Genomic DNA, 18,289 nt, shown 5'->3' on the forward strand with positions numbered 1-18,289 from the left:
AAGTCAGGAAGACAGACGGTTTTGAAGCTTGGATAGTAGTATGATCCAGAAGCTCCCTCTGGAGTCTTTTCTGGTGAGCTTAATGAAGATTTGGTTTTGGCAAAAGAATTGTTCTGACTTGTGTGCTTTCTTTTTTTTTAAACTATAGAACTGAGGTGTGTAAAAACTTACGGAAAGGGCAAATTGTTTTAAGCCTGTCAGACCTGCAATTGGAGTTTGCTGCTGTTCATAGCCCAGGATTTTGCTGCAGAGGCTTGTTAGCCTGCACAGCTGCATTCCTGCAGGATTGGATTAATGGTTTACTCTCCATTGTATATCATTCAGGAAATCTCTGTTTTATTCAGGGCAGTAATATTGCCAGCCTTTGAGACAGGAGAAGAAGATTTCCAAGAACCTGGCTATGATGGTCAAACCAACCTTCTTTTCTGTTATGCTCAGGTCTAGAGCAAACTGAGCTAGTCCAAAGCCCACATGCACCATTCTGCCTGCTGCCCCTGAATGCACTGGAGCCTGCTCTGCCTGTGTGTTCGCTAGTGGTGCCCTGCCAACAGTCCAGCAGTGGTCACGGTGAAAACCCACCTGTGTGACTTGGGTGCAGCCTGTTGGGTTGTGGAGTGGCAGAGAAGAGGGTACACTGGGTCACCTTAGCCTGTGTCCCGTTGTGAAGGAGCAGCAGCTGTTCCGTGGGGCTCAGACTGGGCACCTCTGAGGTGGGGTTGTTTTGGACACAGAACCCTGTTAGGAGATCCCATTCATGGGATACAGTACAGTGTTCCAGCTTCTCCAGTGAGGCCATGGAGATTCAGACCAGGTGCTGCAGTCAGGGCACAGGAAGTGTGGGAGGAGTGAGTTTTTGATGCTGTGCTTGCGATTTCATAGGTATGTCTGAGAAAGGTTGCTAAGTCTCTGTGGCAAATGGGAAGCATCATGGGAGTCTAGTTTCAAGGGGAGAGCAAAAATGGTAGCTGTAATACTGTATCAACAGGAGTGAAATGATCTAAGGGGTCATTTGACAAATATTGAGGAATTGGGAAATTACTTTTTAAAGGGTTGAAATTACTTTATAACAAAGGTAAACTATAGAATGTGAGGTCTTCATTAGAGATGAGGTTTTTAAGTGGCTTTACTTACTTGTGTTGATATTTGATTTTTCTCTCCTTTAGGTCTGCAGATTGGCTTCAGAGAGTCAGTATTCTCCAACTTTTCTGCTCAAACTCATTCACACCTGGAGTAAGAACCCCAGGTAAGTGTTCTTCTGGCAAAGAAGACTAAGTACTTTTGAAAACATAAAACACAAAAAATTGCACACTAATAGGCTGTGAATTGTGTCCAAAACCGTATTTTCTTTTTCCATTTGACTCTCATTCTTTTGATAGAAGTCAAAGCAACCAGGAAGCTTTCTAGTTTATGCAAGAACTCACTTTTTAATAGGCTGCTTTTTCCATATATTAATAACTAAGCACATATGCAGCCCAAACCTAACTCACAGGTGAGGAGGAGGTCTGACGTCTTAGGATATGTCTGTCTTGACCAATGACTTCTTAGTCTTGTGAGGTGGAAAATCAGTTTTACAATATATAATTTCATTCATGTTTTTGTGAGGATCTTTTTCTTTCGATGTTATGAAAGGGTATGGGCAAGTTCAGCATAGAATCTGTAACAGAGTGTTTGTTACTGAAAGTTGTAAAAGCATTTTTTGGTTCAAACACTGCGAGAAGTTCCAGCTCAACTGTCTCAAGTGATTTTTGCCTCTTCCACAGACTCTCTGTTTTTCCTTTGCTAAAGTGTCTGGTGTTTCTTTTGAGACACCTCATTGGTAGGCCTGAAGACCTTATATACAAACTTCTGGTAAAAATGGTGTTGGATTACTAGGTTAGGAGCAGACTAAGAGGAGACTCAGGATGTGGAGAAAGGATTAGAAAAGGGACTTGATAACCTCTATTCATTGTATTTTTCATGACACTGTTGTTCTGGTTTTTGTGCACCTTTTTTCTTGGTTGAAGTGAAGACAGTCATTATTTTTGTGTTATAAGAATTATTAGAATTATAATAATTATAAGAATTATAAGAATTTTGTGTTATAAGAATTATAAGCTGAAATTTCTGAACCTGATTTTCAGTGAACCTTTTTATAATCTTTCTCTCAGGTATTTCCCTTTGCTGGCCAAGCAGCAGCCAGATCATCCAGAGAGTGATATACTGACAAATGTGTTTGCTGTGCTGTCAGCCAAGAATCTGTCTGAGGCCACATCCAGTCTTGTGATGGACATTGCTGATAGCCTTCTCAACAACCCAGATTTTGAACCCACGGAGCAGGTTTCCAGTTTGAGCATGACTGACTGTGTTGTCATGACCGCTGGAGACGTGACAGAAGGTATGCCTGCCTGAGAGTTCTGAGGGACCAGTTGGGTACTTTAGATGGAGATGTTAGATTATGGTGAGGTTGTCCACACTTGCGAAGAATACTGGGGAAGAGGACCTCCCAGCAGAGATGGAAACATTAGTGTACAAATTTGTCTTGTGCTCAACAAATGTAAAGTCCTGCTTTCCTGATGACTGATGAGATCCACATTTGAGTGTCAGGGTCCTGAGCATGGAGAGATTCCATATGAAGAGGGAAATGCTGACCTGTTCTGTCTGTTGAAGCTTTGACTGATACATGTTCGAGAATTACATAGCTGTCTTGGCTCTGCACCTAACACCACATTTTATAAAAAGCCCTCCTTCCTGTATGCACATGATCCTGTATCACTTTGATGTTTAGTCTGTGCTCCCTGACAGGAAAGACCTGGCATCTTTGAGAGTTTGTAGACAGAACAGTAGTGTGCTGTGTTTGATGCTGTGGAGGCATCTTTAACCTGCAATACTCAAAGCTAGTGGAAAGGAGCTTATGCCCTTGTTATGGCAGCTTTGATTTTACACAAGAGGTCAGTGGTGGAATGTCGCTGTAGAACACGAAAAGAACGACATGCACGCAGTCAGGTTGTCAGGGCAAAAAGAGGGAAGTTTATTTTTCTACTTCGGCTTATATAAATTTTGAACAATAACCATAGATTGAACAATGAGGTTGACACCTCTCTCACCACGCTGGTCAAACTAGAAGTCTATCAATTGTCCCTCCTCCAGAGAAGAATGTAAACATTACTTTGTTTACCTAAAAATCTGTAAGAAACTTCACTACAAAAATGCAAAACATCAGAAGGCTGAAAAAGATCAAAACGACAGTGGAATAAAGAAAACCGCATCTACAAATGCTCCAGTCATTTTAGGAGATGTTACTACTTTTGAGCAATGTCCTTGGTACTTTCCAATAAGCCAACACTTACGAGGGCTGTTACTGAAATCTGTGAGGAGAGTGGTGTGTGCTTTCTTTAATCACATCTCAGACATGTTAGACTTGATCTCAGCAAGTGCTGGTGCTTCTTTCCAGCCACCAGCTGCCCTGCATGTTTATAGCTCCCATTTACTTACTCTTCCACTAATGAAGTCTCCTTTATCCTAATTCCCCCTTTGTATTATAGGGTTGAATCTCCCTCATATTTCTTGCAGCAGAGTTTCTTGGGTATTGCTAACTATTGTATCTCTTACAGAGCCCCTCAGCCTAGGTTGCCGGTTGGTCCTGCCTCATGTTCCTGCCATACTTGAGTACTTCAGCAAAACAATGTTAAATGTGGAGAAGGTGAAAAAGAAGAAGTACAGAGCTCAAGTCAGCAAAGAGCTGAGTATACTTTCCAAGTAAGTGGTTCTTAGAGTCTGAAACAGTAAAAAAGCTGGAAGGGGGGAGGAAGAAAGAGGCTTATTGTAATAGTTTCCAAACTAAAAAACACTGTGTCTCAAACTTTTTAAATTTACAGCTGTTGTAAATACCTGGATCTGTCGTTGACCTTGCAAGCTGCTGAGGTGATAAGTTTTCAGAAGTTGATTCTAGGTGGTTTTGTTGCTGGTACTGAAATCTAATGTCTCTTGAGGGTAGAAAAAGGTGCAGAAATGCCTGCAGTCATGTGGAACTGAATGCTTAGGCTGGGACTGTGAATTTGGTGGGTAAGCTCTGTTGGCCTGGATTAGCTCACAAAGCCTTGTGAAATGACAGTATTGCTGACAGGCTTCTTTGCTCTCTACTGGTGATTGAAATGATATAAAAGAGTAAATTACCTTGTCTAATTTTGCAGGATCAGCAAATTTATACAAGAAAAGAGCCAGAATTCAGTGCTTGTGAGCCTTCTCCTTCCTTTCCTTTATCAGAGTAACATGGAGCAGGTAGGTAAAAATTATTTCCTCCCCATTACTAAACATCTGTTTTTCTTTTAATAAAGTGTATTTGTTTAAGATACAGTTAAAAGTCTTGTTGATTGCATGCCATTTCTCATTATTAGCCTGCAGTCAAGTCTTCATGTGTAGTCTGTTCAGAATGTGGTGCCACTGCATGTTGATGTGTGCTACTCACTCAGAGGTGCCAGTGCCCAGACTGGTTCTGTTCCCCCTTTTCATGGGGAAGATCTGCAGAAGTCAAAATGGAGTCTTTACTTTCTTCATCACTGTAGTCAATCCACCAAATTGCCTGCAGTGTTTGAAATAATTGCTCTTCTTCACTGTGAATTTATGCACCCCAAAGCCAAAGCCTCAGCATCTGGACTGCAGTGTGAATACATATGGTTGAGTAGGTAGTACGTGTGGTGTACTGGGCAGTGCTGCATTAGTGTACTGCAGGATGAAAGGCAAAGGCAAACCATATACAGTACTATTTTGGAGTTTTAAATCTCTGAATCATTAGGGAACCACATGTGATTTCTGTTGAGAGAGATCATACAAGAGCTTCTTTACTGTGCAGTGACCAGGCACTGCAGCACATTGCCCAGAGAGTCTGTGGAGTCTCCCTCTGTGAGATACTCAAGAGGTGTCTGGATGCAGTCCTGTGCCACGTGCTCCAGGATGCCCCTGCCTGAGCAGGGATATTGGACCAAACTGACCCCCCATGGTCCTTCCCAACCTGACCCATTCTATGATCCAGTGAAGTATATGGTGCTGTTAATGTTCATCTCACATATTCAAGAAAGACTACTTTTTAAAGCTCTGTTAGTTCTCCTGACCTTTGAGTTGTGGGGAAAGACACATAAAAAGAAGTCTATTGTGCTGACAGTCATGTCTTAACACTGTATTGTTTCTAATTGAAAGGTTGTAAGTACTTCTGAGAGATTTGATGATTGCATTGTGTCCTTCTAATTCTTTGTTCTCATTCTGTATCTCTAATCTGAGTAAAGTACAGCAGTGTTCACTTCGTGTCTTGAAACATGTCCCAAGGAAATGAAATAATCTTGTGAGGTTTCAATACTTATTGAGAGTTATGTGTCTCTTTCAGGGTACACAAATTGACATTCTGGAGACAGTGCAGAACTTGCTGAGGCATTGCTCGAACCCTACAAGCTTTCTCAAACCACTGGCAAAGCTTTTTTCTGTCATCCAGAACAAACTGTCTCGAAATAAGTTGTGCTTGGTATTTCAGGTATTGCATTTCTGCATCTTTCTATGCTTTTTTTAAAAATTTGTTCTAAGAGATCAAGAACAAAGTAATAGCCGTATTTATCTTTGTACATGACTTTAAAAACCCTTTTAATCTACTTCTTGTGTGAAGTGAAAATAACGGAATTCTATGTGATAGAAATTAATGAGCTGCACAAAGATTTGTGAAAGTTTTGGTTTACAGCCTGGTTGATGTGAGCCTCACCAGGGATCTTTAGTGTAAGAGAAGCCAAGTAAATCACTTAAACTGCAACAGATCCTGCGTGTTGATGAAATAAGAATGGATTTCAGTATTCCAAAGGTGATTTTTATTTGTGTTCTTCTCTCACAGTTCATAGTAGGCTGTTCTGTATTACTTTGAAGTGACTTACATAACTTGTTAGCAGTAAAACACAGGAAACATTCGGTGTAGATACTAGAAACTTAGGAACTGTTTTTAACAACTATAAGAGTTAACTGGGTTTTTTATGTTTCTTTTTAGACTTTATCTGACTTGGACACTAAGTTGAAGTATATTACTGATGTTGTTAAGGTATGCACAGTTTCTTTGCTCCCTCTTTCCCCCAGTATGGTATGATCACATTTCTGTCATTTTTAATTAACGACTTGTTGCTCTGCTCTTTTAGGTGAATGCCTTTGATCAGCGACATCTGGATGATATCGACTTCGATGTGCGTCTGTCAGCATTTCAGTCAATCACAGCCCACATCAAGGAAATGCAAACAGTGGATACTGACTTCCTCATCCCTGTTATGCACAACTGCTTCTATACCATCCAGGTTGGCTGAATATTCCTTCTCTTGCTATATGCACCATGTGTCCATAATGAATTGAACTTTCAGCTTACTTCCATTGGCTGTTTTTTGGCACCATGTAACATTCAGAAAGTATCTTTAGGTATTCGTCCAAACACCTTTTTTGAAGTTTTGTCTGTTTACCTTTTCATCTGTGTGTCCCAAAAGGAAAATACAGTGCAACACAACATTTTGTCAGTGAGCTCTGGAACCGTTTTGTCATTTGTACTGGATAAAAGGCACATTACAGGGTTACATTTCTATTTGTTGTAGCATGTTCTGGTTGTGTGCGCCTGCTGGTGAATCTAAAAGGTTTTTGCCTGATGGGTGGAGTGGGCATTAATTTGGGACTAGAACTTCTATAGGAAAGCTCTTAAGAGTTTCTGAGTCTCTGCAGGACTCGTTATGTTGTGTCCAGTGGTACTGTTCTGTCCAGGCTTTTGGGAGGAAAAAGGTGTCACAGCCAGACTCATGTGGTGCCATTTCTTCATCCACTCAGCTCGGGGATATGGCTCTCAGTGACAATGCAAGCCTTTGCTTGACCAGTTTAATCCACCGACTGGCAGAAATCAGCCACACAGAAGATGAGTACAAGGAGCTAATCCATCACACTCTCCTGGAGTCAGTGAGAAGGGGTCTGAAGAGTAAGACTGAGGTAAGGCAGTGGTATCTGATCACACAGTTCCTGCTATCTTCAGGGTAATGAGGCATTTTTTGGGTGAGTTCTCAAAGTCCCCTACTGGGATAAGAAGTGCAGGTACCCACTATAAACATAAACCTTCATTTAAAACCTTATAAAATTATAAAAAATTATAGAAATTAACTGTGTTTCTCTGCTGCTGTTCAGATTTTCCTAGTTGTAACTCGTTCTTTGGAGGTGAGGCTTTAATTTATATGCAGTCCATAATAGGTGCATTTGTTGTTACCAAGAATTAGGACATTTGACTGAAACACTTGTAAATGACAGCGCTGCTGTTCTCAGAAGTGTGTAGCAGCCTCTCCAAGGGATACTTAACATTCACTGCTTACTATTTGTAGAGCATCCAGCAGGACTACACATCACTGCTTTCCTGCCTCATTCAGACGTTCCCAACAAATCCCGAATTCCAGGATTTGGTTCAGCTGACCAACCGCCATGATCCTGACATGGACTTCTTTGAGAACATGAAACACATGCAGGTAAAAGACAGCAGGCATTTCTTAGTGCCTCTCTCCCCCTGCCAAGCAAAAGCATCTTACTGTGAGGGTATGTTTTGTAAAGCATCTGTGTTTTGTCTGCAAAAAAATTGAACCTGTGTCATTAGATACCATTATAAAAAAAGAGGGATGGTGGACATCATCAGGACTGAGGTGGTTCATCAGGACTGAGAATCCAAGTCATGTTTCTATCTAGAAGTGTCTTGGGTTTATGATAGACCACACTCAGCAGTATCCTGAAGGTCCCTCTGACATAGGCATGGAACAGGTCTCTGTTTTTTCTGGCCTGCTCCCTGCTGCTCTCAGTCTGGAGGCTCTGCAGCCCCTTCCCATTCACAAACCTTTGCAATATAAATGTTACACAAACCCTGGTCTCCTGGTTTTTCTTGCAGTATGAAAATACATTTCTTCTGCTTTCAGAGATGTAATTTGAGAGAGTCTTTGCTGTATCTGTAGTCATATGCAAAGTTGTAAGTCTTTAACTTGTAGTTTTCTCTGGTCTTTTTTAACACCTGAAGATAGCACAGTCTTATGATTGTGAATCCACAATGCCATTGACTTGAAATATCTATTGAGACAAAAGGCTAGTGAAATCCCAGAGATCTGAGGAAAAAGGCATGCCTTGAAAATCACTGTAATATGTTTATGCCATTACCTAAAGCTGGGACATTTTCAGAACTGCTGGATGTAGGTGCTCTCTTGTGCCGTGACTCAAGCACCATCTCATTCACTGTCTCCCATGTCTGACTCAGATTCACAGGAGGGCACGAGCTCTGAGGAAACTGGCAAAGCAGCTAACTGAAGAAAAGCTTGTGCTCTCTTCTAAATCCCTCCAGAACTACATCATGCCTTATGCTACAACTGCCATTTTCAGTGAAAAAATGCTTAAGGTAGGCTCTTTAAATTTAATGCATCCACTTGAATATTTTCACCTTTCTTATGTACCATTTGCCTTAAAAAACTAACCCCTTTAGACAGCTGATATGTTTGTGAAATGAGTGTCTCCATTGTAGATAAAAGTGCTGAGCTGGTTTTGGTGGCAGAAATAGGGTTCAGAAAGTGCAGATGCAGTCTGGGCCTGATCCTCTATCTGCTAAACTTGTCCTGCTTCTCAAAGGTTGATCTCTTAACTGTTTGGGTTAGGGTTTTTTGTTTTGTTTTAGTTTTTTACTTGGGGTTTTGTCTTTATTTTTTGTAATCAGCTTCTTATTTTTTCCCTTCTGCCTCCAAACTTCTGTCTTCCTGTTTAGTTGTGAGATTAGTTACTCTATAACAGCAGACTGTGGGAATATAGTCTGCAGCTAGTAACAGAGGTGGGAATAAATACAGTTTGCTCTGGATTTAGAGGGAAACTGCAGAAATTGGCTGAAAATATCTGAGATCGATAGCAGCTTTGTAATTAAAATCTGAAGGGTAGCGTTTTGTTAGTCACTTTCAGTGAAATTACCTGTAATGTCTGTGTGGATAGACTTTTCACCTGTGGCTTTGAAAAGCAAGGTTTCACACTTCTGTAGTTCCTTGTGCACTACCAGGAGAACAGCAGGCCTGCTTCTGTCAAGCCAAGTAAATGTCGAATTTGCTTACTGTCAGAAGTATCTTCTGAAGCTGTAACAGTTGGAGCTCAGGCACATGACCCAGCCCCTGCAGCACTGCAGGCTGTGCCCCTCAGTAGAGTGACTGAGTAGCTCTTTGACCAGAGGGCAGTAAAATGCATTGATTGAAACTTTGGTGTAGAAATAGACACACTTTATTTCACATCTTAAATTGGTTTATAGTTGATCAGCATAGCCCAGCAATGTGCCATGTGTTTGTGGCTGGAAGCCTTGACTGGTTCTTGTTCTTAGTTCTTAACACAAGTGACCCCATAGGTTTAAATATGTGAGAAAAGTTAAATGTGTGCAGAAAAATTTGGAGGAAGTGGGTCTGGAGTCCCAAGCAGTCCATCTGCTTGATTGACTTTGATTATTTTTTTTTTTTTTTTTTTTTTTTTTTTTTTTTTTTTTTTTTTTCCTAACTTGGTGCTCAGGAGGAGATCTAAAAATGCTGAATCCCAGGCATCCTCACTAGACAGACATTACTTCTGTCTCTTGTTGCTTTGAGTAAAGGATGACACATGACCATTGTGAAAACTAACAGCAACTGAATTTCTCTCTTTTGAGCAGCATGAAAATATGGTAACAGCCTCGGTTGAAGTTGTTGGAGCTGTCTGCCGACATCTTTCATGGTCAGCATATTTGTACCACTTAAAGCATTTCATCCATGTCTTGCAAACAGGACAGATCGGTACGAAGCTGGGAGTCAGGTGGGTACCATGAGCAATGCTGCTCTGGGTTTCTCCAGAGACTGCTTAGGCACAATTCAGTGTTTTTAGGAGCATCACATGGATGCTTCCTCTTCCCTGAGATGAGAGATTGCTGACTTTGAGGTGGACTTAGGCAAGTGAAAGTGGGCATGGCTTGCTGCCTGCAACTATGAAGTTTTACAGGTCATTTCTTTCTTACACCATGTCTCAGTGAATGCATGGCAGCAGTTCTGTCAGTCTGTCCCTGCTCCTGGGACACCTCCATTGCTCCAGTACCACTCTCTGTGAGGTTTCACAGTGAGCTAGGTCATAGAATGCATATAGCTGAGAAGTAACCGGTATTTATTTTCTGGGTTTTTTAAAGATAAACCTCCTTACAGTGCAATGTCACTAAATCGGATGTTTTCCAAAAAGTTCTTGTAAGATTTTTCTGTTGTGTTTGTATATGCATCCTCTTTTTGTGCAGAGGGCTGATCTTTCTTCACATTTTCCTTCTGCAGCTTGTTAGAGACAGTGCTGGAAGCCTTTCACTTTGACCATAAAACACTTGAAAAGCAGCTTGTGACCATTGACAACCAAGGTAAGCTTTTTGTGTCTGCTTGTAAAAACACTACCTCAAACTGCTCAAATGGAGCTAATCAAAGCTTTGTGGTTTACTCTTGACATCAGCTACTCCTGTCTTTGTAAAATGGGCATACTGGAAGCTAGTGTTGACTTGTCTCCTTAGGAGCAGTGCAGATCTTCCTCCTGTGTGTTGACTAAGTCAGGAGAGGTGTAGGGAATCATCTCCACATTACCACTCCATTCCAGGCATCTGTAAGCCAAAACAACCCAGAACCTCTGTGGTTTTCAAGGTCTGCACCCAGCCATGTGGCTGCTGACACACCTGATTTTTTTATCTTTGATGTTGGCTGCTCTCATGGTTATCTACAGCCAAGATGTCCTCACCTTGCCTCCCTCACCATTTGATGGGACGAAGTCGTATCTTCAGCTTCTTCACTATTGTGGTTACCTGTGTTGGGACCTTGGGGTGAAGGAGGAGGATGTCTCACAGCTGTGCTTGTTGGTTTCTCTTGCCTTGTGAAATCCTCAGTTCTAAGTGAATGGCAGTTCTCTACAGTTCAAGCACATTGACCTTTACTAAGCTGACTGCAGGGTACAGACACAGAGTAACGTAGTTTTTGCTTTAAACCTGGCCTTGAGGGATGGTTATCAGAAACCAGCAAGCCAAAGCTTCTTTACCCAGTAGAGGAAGCCTGTTGTTTATTGCTGATTTGCTGTCACTGGTGATAGGTAGGAGCTTTATCTAGAACCAAGCTGTCACAAGAGTCTTAATTAAGGGCTCCAGTTTTGTGTTCTCCTGGATTTACCTGTACTTTTGGCAATTACTTGATAGACGCTGCTGCCATGGACCTTGAGCCGGTGGTGGAGGCTGAAGAAGCCATGGAGCTGGAGCAGAGTGAAGGGGAAGAGGAGGAAGTTGAAGAAAAGAATGGGAAAAATCTCTCTGAGAAGGCAGTAGAACCTGAGCAAGCAGCTGAATCATCTGAAAATGCTGAAAAAGTGCCCAAACCTGTTTCGTTCTTACCCCGAAATAAAGAGGAGCTTCAGTGTCTGATCAAACACATTCAAGAAACGGTTACAGTCAACATCTTGCCTAAATTGCACAGGTGTATTGTTGCAAAGGTGAGGAGTTGACATTTGCTAGGCCTTTTATAGGCTGCTACTTTAAGGATTGGGATACTACTTTAGAGCCAGTGAAAATGTAACACATAAAAAAAAATAGATGTGACTGGAGAGAGATCATCTGAAAGCACAAAAAAGGCTTCATGCCCTTTGCTGAGTCATGGAGATTACTGACAGACCCTCTGGTCAGTGTGGATGTGGTGTCTTAACTTCCCTGCTGAGAACTGTCTCAAACTACACAAGTGAAATGATTCCCTTTGTCCAGCCTCTTGAAGAGTTCTCAGCCCCTTGCTAGCATCAGCCTAGTTTCTGTATTGAAAACACAGGGATTTGTCTCACCTGTCCTTTAGCTGTCTGGGTTTTTCCTGCAGTCACCAGAGGATAGCAGCCTGCTCTACTGGCCTCTTGTAGTGTTTGCTGAGAAAATGCAGGATTTGTTTCTTTATATTAAAAGTGCATTGTGTCTTGCTCTCTTAAAAAGGTTAAAAGAGACGAGGAGCACAAGCTTGTGAAATCCAATGTTGTGAATGATGATGAAGTAGTTCGTGTTCCATTAGCTTTTGCAATGGTCAGAATGATGCAGTGCCTTCCCCAGGAAGTGATGGAAGCTAACCTACCGAGGTAAATCCCAGTGGGGCTCCTTACATCCCAATGAGGCTGTTCATTGTGCAGGCACCTTTCTCAGGCTGTGGTTACGTACATGACTGAAGTCAAGAGGGACATCCTAACAGACTTCATCTGGAAATTCCTATTCCTAGTGACATGCACCTCTGCTCCTCAGCATTTGACTTCTATAAATCCTTACCTAAAAGCAGAGCTGTGGATCAAGGTGCAGAGGCAGGGCTGGTTGTGCTGGGAAAAAGAATAGTGTACAGAAAGAAAGGACGATCAGTAAAACGTCCTGAAGGACAGGTGTGTGAATGCCTGTAAAACCTCTCTGTGAGGCTGGCTGTGAGCACAGCTTTGGTTGTCAAACAGACCTGAAAAGCAGCCTCCTTGGCAGTGTAATTAGTTCTGTTCTGCTTGGAGATGAACAAGGCTGTCTGTCTTTGTTTCCAGCATCCTACTGAAAGTCTGCACATTTCTGAGAAACAGATTTCAGGAAATACGGGACATTGCCCGTAACACCCTCATTAAAATCACAGAAGTGTTAGGAGTGCACTACCTTCTGTATATCTTAAAGGAGATGCGGTCTGCGCTCATCCATGGCTACCAGGTAATGCTGAAATTCTTCTTCTTCTGCTCTCTGTAGGCTTTTTTTAATGTATTGGGAGGAGAATCCAAAGGGAAGTCGCTATCAAAATTTTTTTGTACTGGTCGAATAGCTTAGTATAATGCAAGTAAATATTGTTGCAAGTGCCTACGTCAGTCTTTCTTACGCCATGCTGAATGTCAAATAAGGGTCTGTACCCTCAGAGAGCTGAGAGTCTAAGCCATTTTCCTAGTGAAGAGTTGAGGTATGAAGGGGAAGGACAAATTTCTGGTTCCAGTAAGATTAGAGAAAATCTTTCAGTAAGGTCATGAGGGCTAAGCAGTGTCTGAGGGGAGTTGCCACAGAGACTGCAGAGACAGTGTGTGGTGATGCTTATTGGAGGCTTGCTTCCTAGATCGAGACCCAAGGCTATTAATTCATCTTTCCTCTTTCCATGGTTTGGGTTAAGAAGCATTTTTCATGTGAATCATTTTTAATGTGAATTACCACAGTGGAATAGCATGAGCTTCTAGCTGCTGTAACAATGAAAGCACCAATTAGAGCAGCCTAAATATATCAGTAAGAGCACTGGGGAGAGAGGAGATTCCAGCCCTCTCGCCAGTACATGGTGGGACAGGGAACCTTTTCCTGTTGCCACTACATGGATTCTCATCCTCCCAGTTTTGTTTTGTTCTTTTCCTATAATGGGAGCTCAAGTGCAGTGTGTGACTTGTGATGTCTCTGGTATGGGAGTGTCCCCATACAGTATGATTAAAGAGGTCAGTGCAGAAGTTTGGAAGCATGATCTGTTCTCTTTTTCTCTAGCTCCATGTGCTGACTTTCACTGTGAACCTGCTACTGAAGGGCCTTACTACCAGGCTCAGTGCTGGTGATTTGGACCCCTGCTTAGATATCCTGATTGAGGTAAAAGCTATTCAAGACTGAAAGAAAAAGCATCATGAAGCACTTGGGACTTATTCTGGGAGGGGAGGGTTTTGGTAGGTTGCCTCTGACTTGGTGGCAAACCAGGCTGTTGTGTGTCTACTGCCAAGGAAGGAGGCATCAGTAGACCCCCTTGTAGAGGGCAATCAGAAGAGAGAAGTCAAGTATCTCTGGGGCTGTATCCTGAGCCCTGCATCCCAAGAGGGATGGATTCAAGATCAAGACACCTAACTGTGTTTTCCTGTACTCTAAATGGCTGAGCAGGTCAGCAGACATCTACTCAGTACAGTCCACAGAGCCCAGGAACTCAGCTGGCCACACAGATGGGGTGTATTGGGATGTATTGATCTGACTGCAGTCCCATTCCTTGTATCACAACACAACAGAGGGGTGTGAGAACAGTGTTCTCATCTGGTGTGCTTAAACTTGGATGTTCTGTGTTGACAAAGGAAAGATAGACATGATTTGTAGGAAACTTGGAGAATTGTTTTCTCTGTGAATGGCAAGAAATAAGTGTTGTTCTGTTGCTGCTGGAGGAACCTCCTTTTTTTCTCTCATTCACTTCTCTTGCCTGTTTTCCAAAGATTTTCAACCAAGAGTTGTTTGGGAATGTAGCTGAAGAGAAAGAAGTGAAGGGAATTGTCTCCAAGATCATGGAAGCGCGCAAAAACAAGAGTTACGATTCCTATGAAATTCTTGGAAAGTTCATAGGAAGGGACCAGGTGACAAAACTTATTCTGCCACTGAAAGAGGTAAGAAAAGTCAGCCAGAGTCTCTCTTATTAACTTGGAGCACTCTCAGTTCTGTAAGGTGATTCTAGAGCCTCTGGGTGGCTACTTTGAAATCACCTGTGGAATCTTGCTTTGGCTTCCCATTTTCCTTTGGGAAAGCAGTGTGTGACCAGCTCATAAAGTGAGCCTTTACTGTTGATGTCCAGGGCATGGAGTGGCATTCTGGGAAGCTTTTAACTGCTGCTAGAATGGAAACATCCCACTTTGAGTTCTCCATGAACTCTCCCTCTCTTGTTACCTCTGGAGCTTAGAAGTCCTGCAAGGCTGCTCTGTGGTTTAATCTCTTGTGCATGAAGGAAATGTCAACAAAATGTATCCAAGGTCTATCCATATGCAATAATTGCCTTTTCAAAGATGCAGATTTTTTGCAGAGTGCAAGCTCACACAGGAATGGAATCCCAGTTTGCTCATTAGCTCTTGTGTCCTGGTGGCAATAGGTGAACTGGCTGGAGGCTGACAAGAGGCTGGAGAAGAAAGGAGGGATGTTGGTGTAAAGCTGAGTCAATGGGATGTTGTTCACATATAGAGCTGGGGACTGTGACAGTGTGATGAGAGAGAAATTGCTCAAGTTTTTCCCATGATTCCTGAATACAGATAACAGATAATTACCATCAGACTGTCCTCTTAAATTCTCATGATTTTACCTTTGCAGACTCTGGAGAGCACTACAAGCTTGAAGATAGTCCGGAAGGTGCATGAGGCACTGAATCACATCATGGCAGGGCTGATCTTCAACTCAGACATGAAAGCAGAATCCCTCCTCCTCCTCAGTCATGGTCTCATCAGTGAAAATTTGCCTCTGCTCACTGAGAAGGCCAAGTGAGTTCCAGGATGTTGTTCAGATGGTCTGGTGTTGGTTTGCTTTCAAAAATGGCAGTTGTCAAATCCAGTTGGTCAAATGCATGGGAATTTCCTTTCTTTCATTCCCCTTTTGTTTCCAATGTAACTGCTGTATCATTTGGGCAGTCAGAGGGCAAGGAGAAAGCTTAGTAATGGGAGTTAGCATTTGTTGAACTCATGGGAGTCTATTCTTGCAAGTGCTCAGGACCTTCAGCAAAGCTTTTTCACTGTCTGATGAGTTGATAACATGCATTTGGATGTTAGGATGAAGGGGCAAGGGACAGTGTTTAGATGCAGGCTGCAAACATTTCCATGGGGCCAGGAACAAGGGAAAACATGAACTTCGCTTTATCGCTTTGCTGCTGGGGCAGAAGATGAGGAGAACCATCAAATTTTCTCTCCATCTGGTGGTGTCACTGCTCAGAGCTGGGTTTGGGTGTCCTGCATTTGCTGTTACGTAAGCTGGCTTTCCCTAAGATCTGACAGCTGTTTGCAGACTTCTTGGAGCAGTGTTTGTAGGCCATCATTAATTGAAGTAACTGAAGTACCAGTAAAGAGGAGCAGTGGGCAGTGGCAGGAAGTGTATTTGCTTGAAGGAACTTCCAGAGTTGATCTGTCCACTAAGAAAAAAGTGAGGATATTATACAAGTGATTGTGTGTTATCTCAGGAATAGCGGCATTGTCCTCAAGTCTGAGTCCCTTCTGTCATGCTGCTTTCAAATTGGTTTTATTTCATTGTGGTCCATCTGTGACCTGCTTTTGCTTGCTGTGTGGGAGGCAGCTGAGCACAGTTCAGCTCTTTTTACTCCCAACAGCAGGATTGTTGTGGAGAGGGTTCATATCTGAATATTTTCCTTTGCTATACATACACTGCTTTACAGGAAAAAAGCTACCCCTCCTCCAGATCCTCGCCTGCAACCAGAGAGCTGCCTGCTGCTCCAGCCCACTCCCACAAGAGGAGGGCAGAAAGCACGTGTCAGCAGCAGGACTAACACATATATCCTGGTTGATTCAGGACTTCGGGTAAGATCTCCTCAGATAAAAAAACTTTGCATTCAATATTTTGTTATGAGTATGCAAAGGAAAGTATTCTGGATATATTGTTTTAATAGCACAGCCATTAGCCTTAATTTTGTATATTTTAACTACAGTGGGGCCTCTTAGAGAGCTATAAAAAGTGCTCAGCCTGTTGAAATATTTGGGTGGGATACGGCCTAAATTCTACTATAACCTTGAACAGTAGTGGAACCTCACTTGGCTCTTTTATGTTCTGACTGACTTTGAGATGTATGTCCTGATTTTTCTATGACAGCTACTGCACATGAGCCTGAAGAGATCCAAAGTAAATTCTTCTGAGGAACATGCTTTGGAAATGTTAGACCCTTTTGTTCAGCTGCTTATAGACTGCCTGAAATCTATGGATGTCAAGGTACAGTTCTGAGCTGAAGTCTGTCTGTTCTGTCTGCTGTACTAAGAAATTCCTGCCCACAGTGTCATCTTGCAGTTGACTTGCAAAAGAAGAGAAAGCCAGCAGTTTTTCAAACCTGCTTTAGTAGGTGTGCAGATTAAGTTGTTTGAGGACATGTAATCACAAGGGAGGCTTGTGGCTGATGGAGGACTGAATGCTCTCCTCCATGTTGCAGGTTTAACTGTGGCAAGTTCTCCTAGAGAATATTCATACAAGGAATTTACAGACGATCTGTGAGGATGTTCATGAGAGCTCGTAGCTGCTGGGAGCAGTGTTGTCACAACTGTGGTTTCTTTTGATCCAACTTCAAAGTCTTTATTCCTAGCACTGTAGGCAGCCACTTTTTAGGACAGCATTTGGTTTGAGTGGGCCTAGAGAATCTGTTAACTTTGAATTTCCCAAGAGTGGAAGGCACACCTCATATCCTGTTAGATACTTGAAGTGGGGCTTTCCATGTCTTGAAGGCAGCTCTGCTTCAGAAAATGTTCTTTCCATCTCCTCAAACAGTGCTGTGTTAATATCTTTACCTGGTAAAATCAAAGTTATAGAATACTGGAGTTGCAGATAGACTTTTAGAACTGAGAAACCCTTTGTATTGCTTATGAATGATTTCAGAGAGGTTGGGTTTGTTAGCTAATTGCCTTTTGCCACAGTTATAGATAGCCTGACCATGTCTGTAAAAGAGTGAGAAGAGTTCTCTCAGTGTCACTGTACCCACATGCTGTACTTTGGCTCTTTCTTCCAGGTGATAACTGGTGCTCTGCAGTCCTTGGTATGGATTTTGAAGTTCCCTTTGCCTTCTATCAGTACGAATATGGAGTCACTGATCAAGCAGCTTTTCCTCTTGCTGAAAGAGTTTGCCAAGACAGGAATAGCCAAAGGCCAGAATTTCCACCTGGTTGTGAGCTGTTTCAAAGTAAGTCAGACCCAACTCTGCTCATTTCTGCTTTAGGATTAACTTTCTAGAATGAGACTCGTCCAGCTACAGATCCCTCCTGCAGCTGTCCCTGGAGAGGTGGTCTGGAGATTACAAGCTAATTCTTTCCCAAGTACAAATTTAAAGATAGTTGCTCCCTAAAAATGCACAGCTTGGATCTGAAGAAATGTTTTTCTAGAAACGTGTTTGCCTTCTTTCTTCATTGTAGTAGTATCTTGGAGAAGTGAGACATGGGAAGGGGGCAATTCACTTGTTCACTTCTGTCTCAGAATTGCCATGTGAAAGCAAAATGTGATGAAAATTGGCCACATGTTCTAGAGCAGCAGTTTCTTTTCAAGCTGAAGTGGTATGAATCAAATGAGACTTTGGTGTCGACCTTTATTTTATGGCCCTGCATGTGTATTGACAATGTGCAATTTGATTTTGTAGTGCGTAACAATACTTGTGAAGAATCCAAAGAGTCAGATAACAAGCAAACAGCTCCAAGTGTTGCTTGGTTTTGCTGAAGAAGACATTTATGATTCATCACGCCAAGCCACTGCCTTTGGCCTTCTCAAGGTATTTTTGTGCAGCAGTTGTGGGTGTTCTGTGAGCCACTGGAATAGCAGTGATTCTGCGTCCTG

The 18,289-nt window shown here is 42.3% G+C and overlaps 1 protein-coding gene across 2 annotated transcripts in view; it reads left to right on the forward strand.

Moving 5' to 3' along the window:
• UTP20 (UTP20 small subunit processome component) overlaps window positions 1-18,289 on the forward strand; it is a 63,956-nt gene that overhangs the window by 34,521 nt on the left and 11,146 nt on the right. For both annotated transcript variants that reach the window (XM_066183464.1, XM_066183465.1), the window contains exons 29-50: window positions 1,164-1,243; window positions 2,148-2,374; window positions 3,591-3,735; window positions 4,170-4,257; window positions 5,357-5,500; window positions 5,999-6,049; window positions 6,144-6,296; window positions 6,811-6,966; window positions 7,350-7,490; window positions 8,261-8,398; window positions 9,671-9,810; window positions 10,311-10,390; window positions 11,207-11,496; window positions 11,978-12,117; window positions 12,556-12,712; window positions 13,514-13,612; window positions 14,215-14,382; window positions 15,074-15,240; window positions 16,143-16,284; window positions 16,574-16,690; window positions 17,475-17,645; window positions 18,096-18,224. In XM_066183464.1, coding sequence (XP_066039561.1) covers window positions 1,164-1,243; window positions 2,148-2,374; window positions 3,591-3,735; window positions 4,170-4,257; window positions 5,357-5,500; window positions 5,999-6,049; window positions 6,144-6,296; window positions 6,811-6,966; window positions 7,350-7,490; window positions 8,261-8,398; window positions 9,671-9,810; window positions 10,311-10,390; window positions 11,207-11,496; window positions 11,978-12,117; window positions 12,556-12,712; window positions 13,514-13,612; window positions 14,215-14,382; window positions 15,074-15,240; window positions 16,143-16,284; window positions 16,574-16,690; window positions 17,475-17,645; window positions 18,096-18,224 — 3,123 coding nt within the window. The remainder of the gene's footprint in view (window positions 1-1,163; window positions 1,244-2,147; window positions 2,375-3,590; window positions 3,736-4,169; window positions 4,258-5,356; window positions 5,501-5,998; window positions 6,050-6,143; window positions 6,297-6,810; window positions 6,967-7,349; window positions 7,491-8,260; window positions 8,399-9,670; window positions 9,811-10,310; window positions 10,391-11,206; window positions 11,497-11,977; window positions 12,118-12,555; window positions 12,713-13,513; window positions 13,613-14,214; window positions 14,383-15,073; window positions 15,241-16,142; window positions 16,285-16,573; window positions 16,691-17,474; window positions 17,646-18,095; window positions 18,225-18,289) is intronic.

The sequence above is a fragment of the Chamaea fasciata genome, unplaced genomic scaffold (genome assembly GCF_029207755.1).
Source record: "Chamaea fasciata isolate MVZ Bird 193981 ecotype frontalis unplaced genomic scaffold, bChaFas1.0.hap1 SCAF_5, whole genome shotgun sequence".
Classification (NCBI taxonomy): Eukaryota; Metazoa; Chordata; class Aves; order Passeriformes; family Sylviidae; genus Chamaea; species Chamaea fasciata.